At 33.6% G+C, this 13,236-nt stretch overlaps 2 protein-coding genes across 2 annotated transcripts; both read left to right on the top strand.

Annotated features, from left to right (window-relative positions):
- Nucleotides 1-2,259: 2,259 nt before the first annotated feature.
- On the top strand, nt 2,260-7,276 carry LOC125820981 (zinc finger CCCH domain-containing protein 49-like). Its single transcript, XM_049500410.1, has 4 exons — nt 2,260-2,375; nt 3,915-4,184; nt 4,666-4,889; nt 6,241-7,276. Exons 1-4 carry the CDS (start codon nt 2,271-2,273, stop codon nt 7,085-7,087), a joined length of 1,446 nt encoding a protein of 481 aa, XP_049356367.1. The 5' UTR covers nt 2,260-2,270; the 3' UTR covers nt 7,088-7,276.
- Nucleotides 7,277-8,690: 1,414 nt separating this feature from the next.
- Nucleotides 8,691-9,928, top strand: LOC125820990 (protein GAST1). Its single transcript, XM_049500422.1, has 4 exons — nt 8,691-8,906; nt 9,086-9,145; nt 9,245-9,278; nt 9,566-9,928. Exons 1-4 carry the CDS (start codon nt 8,838-8,840, stop codon nt 9,745-9,747), a joined length of 345 nt encoding a protein of 114 aa, XP_049356379.1. The 5' UTR covers nt 8,691-8,837; the 3' UTR covers nt 9,748-9,928.
- Nucleotides 9,929-13,236: the final 3,308 nt, after the last annotated feature.

Genomic DNA, 13,236 nt, shown 5'->3' with positions numbered 1-13,236 from the left:
GGGCACTGGCCAAAAAAGAGGACAAGGTCTGGATAAGGTGGGTTCATAGCTATTATATAAAAGGGCTACAACTTGAGACAATGAGGGTACCTACACAAGCGTGTTGGATGATACGGAAGATAATTGAAGCTAAAACTACTTTTGACCAATTCTAGGTGGATAAATCAAGCAGGCGCAGTCTAACAAGGCAACTCTACATGCACTTGCCGAACCCAAAACCTAGAGTAATATGGAGGAACTTCATGTACAAAAATGCAGCTAGGCCAAGAACAAGATTTATATTGTGGTTGCAAGTGCATAATAAGCTATTGACTACAGATAGACTTATCAAGTGGGGGAAATATGTGTCTCTAATATGCCCCCTATGCACTTTGCACAACGAGTCTAGGGATTATATTTTCACTTCTTGTGTTTATGAGGTAGGAATCTGGAGAATAGTGTAGCGGTGGATCCAAGCCAAGCCAATTCAATCCCTGCCATGTGTCCAACATCTTACTGAAGTGCTAAGGTGTGTGAAAGGAAAGACACAAGCAACTCAAGTTTTCAAAATGGTTTACACAAAGTTCGTACACTGTTTGTGGATAGAGAGAAATATGCGAATCTTTGAGAAAAAGAGTAGAGAGTCAAATGCCATTGCTAAAGAGATAACTTTTGTTTGTAGTGTTCAAGCCCCACCCAAGATTAGTGCTCTCATGTCTACTTTCAGATTTAGTTGTGACTAAGTAGGAGCTCTTTGATGTATTGGATAGCTAGCTGTGTGTAGTCAGCTATGGAGATTATATTGTAACCGCTTTACATTGGTGATTAATGAAACCGTTAGTTATAAAAAAAAAGTATACAAATTAATTTGTATTAAGGGTGTGTTTGGTAGGGGGGTAAACATTTTCTAGAAAATATTTTTCAATTTTTCCATGTTTGATTGGTTTAAATATTTTCCAAATCAATTCATTTTTCTCAAATTTAAGAAAAATGATTTATCTTCCAAAATTAAGGAAAACATTTTCCAACCAAATAAAAAATTATTTTTTAAAAATATTTCAAATTTTAAGATTTTTTTTACCTCACCCAACCCCTACCACCCCTACTCCCTACCCCCAAAAAATTGCTTTTGAAAAATATTTCAAATTAAATTTTTTTTACGCCACCCCCCTCCCCCACAAGGCCACATCGTCAAAATTATTTTTGGGAAATTTTCAAATTTAAAATTCTTTCATTTTTTACGCCACCCCCACCCTGGCCATCCTTGGCAGTTTTTTTTTTAAATTGTTTCTGGAGAATATTCCAAATTTAAAAGAAATTTCATTCTTACGCCACCCCCTGCCCCTACCCTTTCCCTTGCCACCTCACCCAAGCCATTCCTGTCAATTTTTTTTTATTTTTTATGCCACCCCAACCCCCTACCCCCCACCAAGCCACCCACATCAATTTTTTTTTAAAAAAATTGTTTTTGAAAAATAATTCAAATTTTACAAAAATTCATTTTATGCCACCCCGCCCACTACTCCCACCCCCGCCGCAACACCATCAATTTTTTTTTAAAAAATATTTTTGAAATTTTTTTCCTGGGTCAAATCTCAGAGTCGGATTTTGAAACGGTCATTGGGGTCTTGTCCTAGTTTGGGTGTCGGGGTCGGATCCTAGATCAATTATCAAGGTTGATATTCGGATCAGAAATTATTTTTCTAAAGAGTATTTTTTAGTCTCAAGCCAAAAATAAAAGATATTTTCTGAAAAATATTTTTCATTCACCAACCAAACATTAAAATGTATTTTTCAGAATTTTTTTTAAGCAATAACCAAACATGAAAAAATAAGTTAGAAATCTACTTGTTTTTCTAGGAAAACATTTTCCTTCGTACCAAACACACCCTAAAAGTAAAATATCCCTAACCAGAAATATAAGGATCAAAATTATAATATATTGATATTAGAAGGACTAAACGTACTAATAATACTAAACTTACTAAAATTTCGATTTTTTCCTCTTCTTCACATTAATATTAGTGGTTTTTTTAATTTCTCCTCTCCTCCCTTTTGCTCCGCCGCCGTATCTCCTCCACCGCCGTAAGCGTCGCCGCTCTATTTCTTCCGCCGCCGTAAGCTCCATCGCTGTATTTCACTGAGGTAAAGTTTGTGCTTCGTTTTGATAAAATCAACCTAATTAGGTACCTTATATTTTGATAAATTGGAAATTTTTGATGCAGTGGGTGTGAAGAAAAAGCTTCAGTTGATAAGTTTCTGTTTTTTGTGAAACAAGAATATAGTAATTAATGGCGCATAGGTTGCTTAGAGATGCAGAAGCAGATGGATGGGAGCGATCTGATTTTCCGATTATATGTGAGTCTTGTCTCGGGGATAGTCCTTATGTGCGAATGGTAATATTTTGAACTTCTCTTCTTTGATTTTTCTATTATTTTGTGAATAATTTCATGATTTGGTGTTCATTTTAGTTTTCATTTGTGAATAGAATTAGGGTTTGTTTTTTATGTTTATGGTGTTTTTGAACTAGAATTGAGGGGTTGTGTGTTTATGGAATTTAGGAACTGATTTTGTGCCTAATTTTCTCCTAATTGATTGTGCCTTTTCCATTCAAATTAGTTAATTTTGGTTTAAAAAGATCACACCTTTTTCTTATTTGAATCTCCCCTCCTATGCATAGGAATGTGTTGACGGTATTTATACCAACAAATTAAACGAAACAGCATGCTAGCAGAGAGAATGCAAGCATGAAATTGGACATAATTTGAGACCTTTTGGTCTTTGCTATGTTCTCATTAACCACCTTTAGCAAGGTGGTTAAAAGATTAAAGAGAAAAAGCCTCACTTTGGTTAACACATTCTAATGTTTGAAAAAGAAGTTGATGAAGTTATTCTTAATACCACAGAGAAATTATACTTCAACAGTAGGTGGATAGTGGTATGCCTTTTTACCCTTCTCCACGTAAATACTAGACTTGTCCACAACTCAGATTCTAACTTGTTACGTGCACCCACCATACATCATACGTACCAACTTGCGGAAGTCATTTGTCTTAACTTTAGGTGAATATAATCAGAGCGTTCCAGGATTTAAACCAAATGGGTTCAATCTTTATGCCTCATCACTGAACTATAGCACTTCTGCAATTATTATGGGTTTAGAACTTAATATTTGCTGAGCCGTTTAAAAATTGAATTCGTTGAGTCTATGTTGTACATTGGCATGACAGCCCCTGTATGTAGCACTCTTTCATTGATAATATCCAAAAGCTTGTTTCTGTATAGTGGGGTTGGCATATCAGGAATCAGGAAAGTAGATAAATCATCTGTTTCTCAGCAATCAGGATTTGCATTACTTGGTAAAAACTATAATAAACAGGGTCACTTTATTCAGTTAGGAACTAAAAGGTGTAGTTGTGTTTTTCTAAGGAATCAAACATCAAAGGTTAGAGCGCCATTCTTTTATATCTGATACGCCTCACGCCCTCAGCTTCTTACTGAAGTAATTATGATGTGTGATTGATCTGGCTGCTCATATTTAATGAAGATAACAAGTCAAGTATTTTCTTTGAGTCATAGGGAAAGAATAAGTTGTCCTTTCTTAATAAAGGAAAAGGCTGTTAGCCTATTAGGCTTATTACTCTCTTTCTAGTCCTTGTTTGCTGATTATTGGTTAGGTTATACACTTGCTTGCATCACGTTCTTATCAAAATAGATTCTACATTCATTTCACATGTTGTTAACTGATGACAGCTCCCCTTAATACATAGCTGTTTCCTACTTGATTGCTTCTACTGGCCACTCCTATTGTCAAAATGTCAGTTTTCTTTGTACAAGGCATAGAGATTGATCTGAGTTTTATGACGTGGTCAAGTTACATTTACTTTTCCATGCTCAAGTATTGAACCTTTTGATCTTGTCATTGTTCCTTTCAGACGAAAGCAGATTATGACAAGGAGTGCAAGATATGCACACGACCCTTCACAGTGTTCAGATGGAGACCTGGTCGGGATGCAAGATACAAAAAATCTGAGATCTGTCAGACCTGCAGCAAGTTGAAGAATGTTTGTCAAGTTTGTCTTTTGGATCTTGAGTATGGTTTGCCAGTTCAGGTCCGAGACACTGCTCTCAGTATCAATTCTAATGATGCAATTCCCAAGAGTGACGTTAATAGAGAATATTTCGCAGAGGAGCATGACCGCAGGGTATGTGAAGTTTCAACTTGAAGTTTGTTAATACTTATTATAACATGCCTTTGTGCTCCACCTGCATATTCACAGTTACATGCATAAAAAGGTCATCCCCCACCCCCACGCCCACGCCCACCCCACACAAATTTAGAATAATACTCATCTATTACTGAGGGTATGTGCTTGTTACCATGAACAATTTTTACTTGCAACTTTCAGAGTGCAAATGTGGATTAGCTTATACGAAAAGTTACTAAATCTTTGTGCCGAAACTTTCTTTTAGCCCAAAATTGATTGGGCTGTATAATTATTGGGTTTCCCTCCTTCCTCACCTCAGAGGGAGGAGTACATAAGGAATGAGAAGGACATATATATATAATATGTAGAACCTTTATAGATAGTAAACATAAAAAATTAGCTTCAGACAAAACTGTTCTATTATAATCACTTTGCTTTTCTATATTCTCCTGTTGACTTATGCCTTCTTTCTGAACAGGCAAGAGCAGGGATTGATTATGAATCTTCATATGGAAAAGTCCGTGCAAATGACACTATTTTGAAGCTCCAAAGAACAACTCCATACTACAAGAGAAATCGGGCACATGTTTGCAGTTTCTATATACGTGGTCAATGCACAAGAGGCTTGGAGTGCCCTTATAGGCACGAAATGCCAGAGACTGGGGAGTTGTCACAGCAAAACATTAAGGACCGTTACTATGGGTATGTGCAACTGAATCTTTATCCTGTTAATTTGAATGGTTTTTGTTTTCTTAAATCTCATATGATCATTTTGACATTTAATCTCCTGATGTCAAACTTTCAATATCTCCAGGCTGTTTATAGCATATTTCTTATTGCTTGCTCATACTTTAGTTTGATAATTTATGCTGTATAAATAATTTTTGAAATTGAAAAATAATTTTTTTTCGTAAATCTTGTCCAATACAATCTAATGATTCATTAATCTAAAATCTAATTATAAGTGACCAATAATAAGTAGTAGTAACAATTAAGGTTCTATTTCAACATGGAACAAAAGAGCCAACATACAGGATAGTTAGAAAGAGGTTTGATGCTTGGCTTGGTCGGGAGGTGCAGGATAAGAATCTGTCATCCAGTCAAATGCCCTGGTCCCTGGATCACCAGGAGAAGATGGAACCTAGCTCAGCAACAGGCAACATCAGCTGACTAATAGTGATCCTGTATTTTTTCTTGCTCAAATTTTGCCTACTTTAAAACCTGTGGACATCAAAAAAGTTGCTTGATCACACATGTGGTTAGGGACTATGTTGCCTGGACTCTGATAATGCGTAGCTGAACTTGTGTCTGCACCTCAATAAAGACTCGAGGCTGAGCCACATGATCACAATAGCTATCTCTGCATGTAAACGACCATTCACCTTTTTTTCCTGAGAAGATATTTGATAATCAAAGATCACAGACATTTATGATTTAACCTTAATTTGCTTGCCTACTAGCCAAATCCTTGCATCAGTGTTAATGATCTTTTAATTTCCTTGTTTCCTAAGTTCTTCAACGTGATCACAATAACTGTCTCTGCATGTAAACGCCCATTGACATTGTTTCTCTGAGAAGATATTTGATAGTCAAAGATCACAGACATTGCCTAATAGTTTTATCCTTTCATCAGTGTTAGTGATCTTTTAATTTCCTTGTTTCCTAAATATGAAACCTTTGGAAAATCAATCACCTCTAGAGACATGGATGTCTGGCATCCCTTAACGGGTCTAGGTGATTTAGGACAAGTACAGGTGATAAGGTGGGACTAGTGATGTCATCGTAACTGCATGGTTCTGTTTTCTGGATTATAAGTTTATTAGACAATGCTGGAGCAATCATTTTTCTCATACTCCAAGAAGCTACTGTACCACTTATAGTTTGAAATGTCTACCCTCGCTGTGGCTAGATTAGTGACATCTTGTTGCATGTCCTCTTTCCTGAATGTTAATTATCCTAATGATCTTCATTAACTTAAAAAAGCTAAATTACTATCTTGTTCATATTTTTGGCTCAAGAAGTGTTGTCATTGTGTTACCTGCAATGCTTGCAGAGTTAATGATCCTGTGGCGATGAAGCTACTTAATAAGGCAGGTGAAATGCCTTCATTGGAGCCCCCTGATGACGAGAGCATTAGAACCCTCTATGTGGGTGGTGTTGATGCAAGAATCAGTGAGCAGGACCTAAGGGACCAGTTTTACGCACATGGAGAAATCGAGTCCATTAAAATGGTGTTGCAGCGTGGTTGTGCTTTTGTAACCTACACTACAAGAGAAGGTGCAGTGAAGGCGGCTGAGGAACTAGCGAACAAGCTAGTGATAAAGGGCTTGAGACTGAAGCTGCTCTGGGGGAGACCACAAGCTCCTAAACCAGACACCGAACTGTCTGATGAAGCAAGGCAGCAGGCTGCAGTGACTCACAGTGGATTGTTGCCCAGAGCTGTCATATCACAACAACAGAACCAGCTTCCTCCACCCCCAGGCACTCAGGAACAACCCCCACAACCGATGCCATACTTCAACATTCCGCCAATGCTTCAGCAGGAAAGAGCATATTATCCGTCAATGGATCCTCAAAGGATGGGTGCCGTAGTTTCATCTCAGGATGGGGCTTCTAGTTCAGCTGCAGGGTCAGGGCCTGAAAACAAGATTGGTTCCGAGAAACACCCACAAGGACAACACTATGCATATCCACCGGTGCCTCCACCTCAAGGTCAATTTTACCCACCTTACTATCCACCACCACCCTATGGGTATATGCCACCACCACCGCCTCCACATTATCAGCAGTATCCCCCGCCTTATCAAGCTGCCAGACCACCTCCCCCACCTCTTACCGGTGAGCAAGCTGCTTATCAGCAGAAGCCTCAACCAGCAGGAGCTGCAGCACAACAACCTTAATTTTGAGTGTTTTGTCTAAGCTGCTTTGATCAAGAAGAACTTATGTAAACTAGTGTTTCATATTTTCGTTACTGCAAAAAAAATTTGTCACTGCTTGAGCCATTTGAATTAAGTAATTTGATTCTGTTGACAATGCAATTTTTTTTTAATCATATTAGTAATTATTAGGTGCCTCTATTGCAGCCATCAGAAGAGAGGGTCTATCAGAAACCACCTCTCTACCTTTAACGGTAGGGGTATGGTTTGTGTATACACTACCCTCTCCAAATCCTGTTCGTGGGATTATACTGTGTATGTTGTTGTATTAAATGATTATGCTAGAACATGAAATCTTTCAATCTTGGTCCTATTACAATATATATCATAATTTTGATCCCTATTGATTGACAACAAGCAAAAATGGTTAAAAAAGCAAGTCACGAGGCTACTAAAGTGAACCAACATACCATAACCTGCTAAATATCAAAAACACTTCATGGCTCACACACACTCCAAGTTTTACCAACTTCCAAGAAAATACAGAAGCTAATAACAGAAGATAACAAACTACTCGAATTTTCCTGCAAACTGATAAATTATATAAGTATGGTTCACGAGAAGTTTAGCATAGTGTACTTGGTTTTAAATATCGATAGAGCCAAATAAAAAATATTAGGTAGTTTTCTCTCATCTATCCAAGACTCAGTGGACAAAGTTATTCAGTACATAGTCGAAGTGTCTTATGAACCCCATATTAAGTATTCAATGAACTAATTGAGATGCGCGCATCTGAATTCTATTGTTTATAAGAAAAGAAAAAGAAACAATGGTTCACAAGAAGTTTGAATAGATTATTAGATTGAATGATCTTCCTAGCTACCACTTGTTTATGAAGACAATTTTTTTAAATAATAAAAGTAGTTATTTTGAAGATAAGAGCTTTGTTTTCTTTTGAATGTTATATGGTTTATGTAAGTTTTTATCTGTTAGGTCTTCAAAAACATTGCAGACCTCTAAAATCTTATTGGGAACATGTGAGCTAGTGATCAACACATGTGAAGTTTCTTCTACTTTCATTTTCATATTCTGGATTTTCACATGGATTCTTGGCTGTTTTCCCTATGTAAATTGACCACCAATTTCTTTTGCTTTGTTTTCTTGTATATACACTCTAAATATTTTTTACATTATCAAGATAGTTCAACTTTTTATATCATTTTTACTAGGTTACTAATTACTAAGTTTTTATCGTAAAACTCTACTCGTACAATAAATACATAAATGGTGCTGAATTTGATCCAATACAATAAACTCACAAAACTGTTTTTAAAATATATTTGGTATATATAATCCACTGAACTAATTAATCTCGATTCGCTTTATTCAACACAATAATAAACTAACAAAACAATATGATATACGAAACTCATTGATCGATCAAATTAATTAGGATTCCTGAATTCATGCGACAGAAGCTTACTAGGACATTTTATTGTTTCCTATCAAAGAATACTCATATCCAAAATTGAAATTGAAATTTTTGTTAAAAATGAAAAAGTCTTTATCGTCCCACCACAACCCATAGCGGTATATATTATATATAATCATGTTGCTATCAAAGAACATTGAGAAATACCCATAGAATTCTACTCACTTTTTGAGTTTCCAACTGCCTATAAATACCTCATCTATCTAATATTCCCAACCAACATAAACCATCAAACATCATTTCTCTCTTTTGTTCAATATAATATATCAAGAAAAAAACAAAATGGAGAAGAAACTTAGCCTAGTGCTATTACTCCCTCTTCTAATAATGCTTCTTCTTGTTGGAACCCATGTAAGCTATCACCACACACACTCTTCATAATTACAATCGAACTCAAATTTAGAGTCAGTGAATTTTGTACATTATAAAGTAATTTATATATTTCGAAATAATAAGTTTAGTTGAACTAATATAGACCTTTCTTTTAATTGTTTCTTACAACAATTTTTTTAAAATTTTTTTTATGTCAGGCAACAATAATAATAGAGTCTCCAGCACCTCAGCCACAACCTCCTAACACTTTACCAATGGTAAGTCTTGTTTGAATTATCACTTTTTTTGTCCTTTTTTTTTTTTGGTTATGAAATTTGCCAATTCTTACTTATAAAATTGTTTTTATTTTTCTGCAGAATGGTACTACTCCTGGTAGTCTCCATCCTCAAGGTAATTAAAAATGAATTGTATTCTAGTAAGGGTGATCAGTTAAATATCTTTCGTAAAAAAATATAATGTAATTTATAATGTATGTACATCAATTCTTGAACTCCCCTTAAACATCCTTATATTTATTATTATGTATGATTCAAATTATGATCTCTTGGCTACTGAACTCATAGGATAGAGTTACAGTAGTCGAAGGGTGGTCAGTTGAATATTCTTTGCGAAATTTCTGTCTTCGCCGTTGAATTTATTTATGTGAACTTAATTTTTTTATTATTTATTTTTTGCAGATTGTTTACCAAAGTGCACATATAGATGCTCAAATACACAATACAGGAAGCCATGTATGTTCTTTTGCCAAAAATGTTGTGCAAAGTGTCTTTGTGTTCCTGCTGGGACTTATGGGAACAAACAATTTTGCCCTTGTTACAATAATTGGAAGACCAAGAGAGGAGGCCCAAAATGCCCTTAAAATCATATGCACTGACGGTGAAAAGAATTTTTATGTTATGAGTTTACTTAATTAATCTGTTTTAGGATGATGTTTGTATTATTTTTAAGTTACAAGTTCCACTTATTATAGACTATCTCATGTAATTATGTTTTAAGTGATTGAATAGAATAAAATTATTTTCTTTTATCATTATATAAAAGTGTTTTTTTGGCTAGTATTTGTTTTGGCCATACTCTACCTACTTAGGTAGATAATTGCTAAAATATAACTCAATGTTTATGTTGGCAACCAAGTAAAGTTCATTCTTCTAATATCATGGTCCATACCCTATTTCATCTTCAAACTAAGACCACTCGATCAATTTTATCCACCTAATAATTGAGATAAAAATTGCTAATTCGATTTTTTAATAAACTAATTAGTTCTGTAACTTGTTCATAATTCAATAGTTAATAAGTAAAAGTTAAAAGGGAGAATATCGCTTTAATAATTTTGATTCCCAATATAAAACCCCCTATGATCGAAATTATCAATCGATCAACATTAGGCTAAGCTTCTAATAATAAACCAACCTTCTAGAATGAAAATATAGACCACTTTTCATTCACGTGCATTGTTTGGTTAAAGTCCTTTGAGGACCACAACTTTTTATAAGTTGTAATTATACAAAGTCAATTAACTACTAGTAATAATCTCTTTAGGCTGCCCCCCCACCCTTCACCCCCCAAAAAATAATAATAATTTAAATACACAATTTATTTTATCATATTCTCTAAAATTATTTAAAAAAATTATAAAAATTTCTACTTTTTCATATTCTTGGAATCAGGATAGGTGTGTCTTGTATCAACAAAGGTAATGTATGGAAACGCTAAGTGATGTATTGTGATAGGTGTATTGTATCAACAAAAGTAATGTATCGGAATATGATGTATCAGATGTTGAGTAATATATCTGAAATCGAAACGCGATGTATCCGGACGTTGAATGATATATCCAAAATCCTTAAATTTTAAGAGATTTTTGTAATTTGGAACAGAGTAGGTATATGATGTAATTAACTCTTAACACTGTGGGTTTTGTGTAAAATATACAAAATAAAATAAAATCAAATCTACTTCTACTTTATAAAAATGACAAAGGTATTTATATTTGTTGTATTTCATCTTATGTGATGTAGCTTAATTATATATTTGACCAATTTTTTTTTTTGTAAAACTCCTGAGCTATCAAAGGATGTTAATAAACAAAAAAATAAATAAATAGCATCACTGAAAGAATATATTGCTTCCAAACACTGATACTACACTTTATTTATAAACAAATTTTAATTTGTAAGAATTAAACAAAACTTTCTTTTCATGAAGTCAAAAGATCAATAAACTAAACTTTATTTATCAATCTTGAATATTCTAGATACATTCTAGAATATTCATTTCTTATTTCCTTTTATATTTAATTATATATTTTAATTGGATTGAACATTTTGATGCATTCCCTAATGAACAAGAAAGTTGAATTGACTAATTGATTATGAGCATAATTGAATTGACTTAATGGAAGGAAGAAGATTCATAATGATATCTTTATCACCTTTTTATTTATTTATTAATGAAGGGTGATATATATAGTATAAGTTTTACCTCTCTTTTAGCCTTAAACATGTGGATATTGGAAAATATTCATAACTAATATAATACAAACTATTATTAATATGATACATCAATAACATTTGATGAGTTTAGAGAAGCCTTTTACAACACCAAAAGGTCTCCAAATACACATATATTCATCAAAAGAAACAAAGAGATACATGCACGCCTGATTTTTAGAGATTTTTCGACTATAAAAAAACGATATATCAAACCATAATAATATACTCAATCTTAATCTTTATTCTTCTTCTTTTGAGATGACTTTGAGAGCCTTATTGTTGTCGTTGTTGATCCTTAGAAGATTTCACATAGATCACAATAATATGTACTTATCTCAAAATTAATATATGATCAAGATCTTCTTATTGAAATCAGAAGTCTTGATTTTGATCGTAATCTTGATTTTCCTTGTGCTTTGTAATGGGAGCCAAGGCAAAAGAGGAATTGACTTTAAGGATGTTATTATTGTTGTTGGTGCTACTAATGAATTTATTATATGATTTCGAATCATCTAAAATTTCATTATCACTATTCTTTTTGGTTTTGATTAAAAGAGAGTTTTGTTGAGAAGTGTTGATGTTTTTGTTTGTTTTTTTGGAGAGGATAAAGGAGATCTGTTGGGAAGAAATTGTATTGAAGGCCAGCCATGAAAAGTGTTAAAATCACTTGGTTTTTCTTGATGTTTTTGTTTTGTTTTGTTTTAAAGAATTGGATGGGTTGTGCACTTATTTATAGGCACAAAAAAATTTGGGATTTTTGTAATTGGCTATTGGTTGGTGTGAAGGATCCAAATAATAATAAATAGAAGAAAGAAATAAAAGAAAAAGAGAAGAGAAAATCAAACAAATTAATTTTAAGTCACTATTATATTATATATAAAAAATACAAACATTGCTTAATCATGGTTCGCGTCAAAAGTATAAATACACAACCATTATTTAAATATGTTTAGTGTAAATATCTTATGTGAGTAAATTTTGATGAGTGATCGGGAGCAAGGGGTCCTTAGTCTTTGATTTGAGAATTAAGGTTAAAGTGATAATTTAACAAAATATACTATTGATAAAAAATTAAATAAAATATGCTCGACTAAAGCAATTGAACTATTTTATAACAGTTAGTAAGAGGTAAAAGTATTAAATGAGCGAGTTGAATTGATATTGTCACTGAAAGTTAACAAGTATTTCATAGAATAGTCCAAGTGTGTACCTAGATTATTCGAATAATTAGTCCACATACTAATTAATATTAGGGAAAAACAAGTACTCCATAATTTTTAATTGGCTCTAGTTGTGACACTTGTCCAAGTGAAAAACCATTGCTTCTGGATAGTTGGCTAGAAGGCTGGCATGATTTTGACTAGTATCTATTTCTTTACCAAATTAAATTTGTCACCAAACATTTTTATTTAATTGTGTATACTGTATGATATTCTAGCATTTTGTAGTACATGTTATACTTACTAAACTAAATTAACAAGTCACTAGAGGGATGTTAAACGCCTTTTGTCCATGTCACAACTTATTTTACGATATATAATAACAATAATTATTGAGAAATATGACGAATGCAATCTTTCTAGCTATTACAATAATAATATGAATCAATTACGATATTTAGTTAATTTATCGCTAAATATTTCGTAGCTAACATGATACTTGACTAGATACTAATACAACCATCAAATACCTTATTCATGGTACTTTGCTCCAATATTGTTCAGGCTCTCAAAAAAAATGATGTTGCATCTGTAACAAATCTGAATTGCTCATAACTGAAACGCGATTATAGCTTTTTAAAATAGTACTTGCAACGCCCAAACTATTGAATTATAATGGAAATAATAAGTAAC

The sequence above is a fragment of the Solanum verrucosum genome, unplaced genomic scaffold (assembly GCF_900185275.1).
Source record: "Solanum verrucosum unplaced genomic scaffold, falcon-dt-bn FXZP01000232.1, whole genome shotgun sequence".
Taxonomy (NCBI): Eukaryota; Viridiplantae; Streptophyta; class Magnoliopsida; order Solanales; family Solanaceae; genus Solanum; species Solanum verrucosum.
The sequence above is the reverse complement of the archived record's forward strand: the minus strand, read 5'-3'. Positions and strand labels throughout refer to the sequence as shown.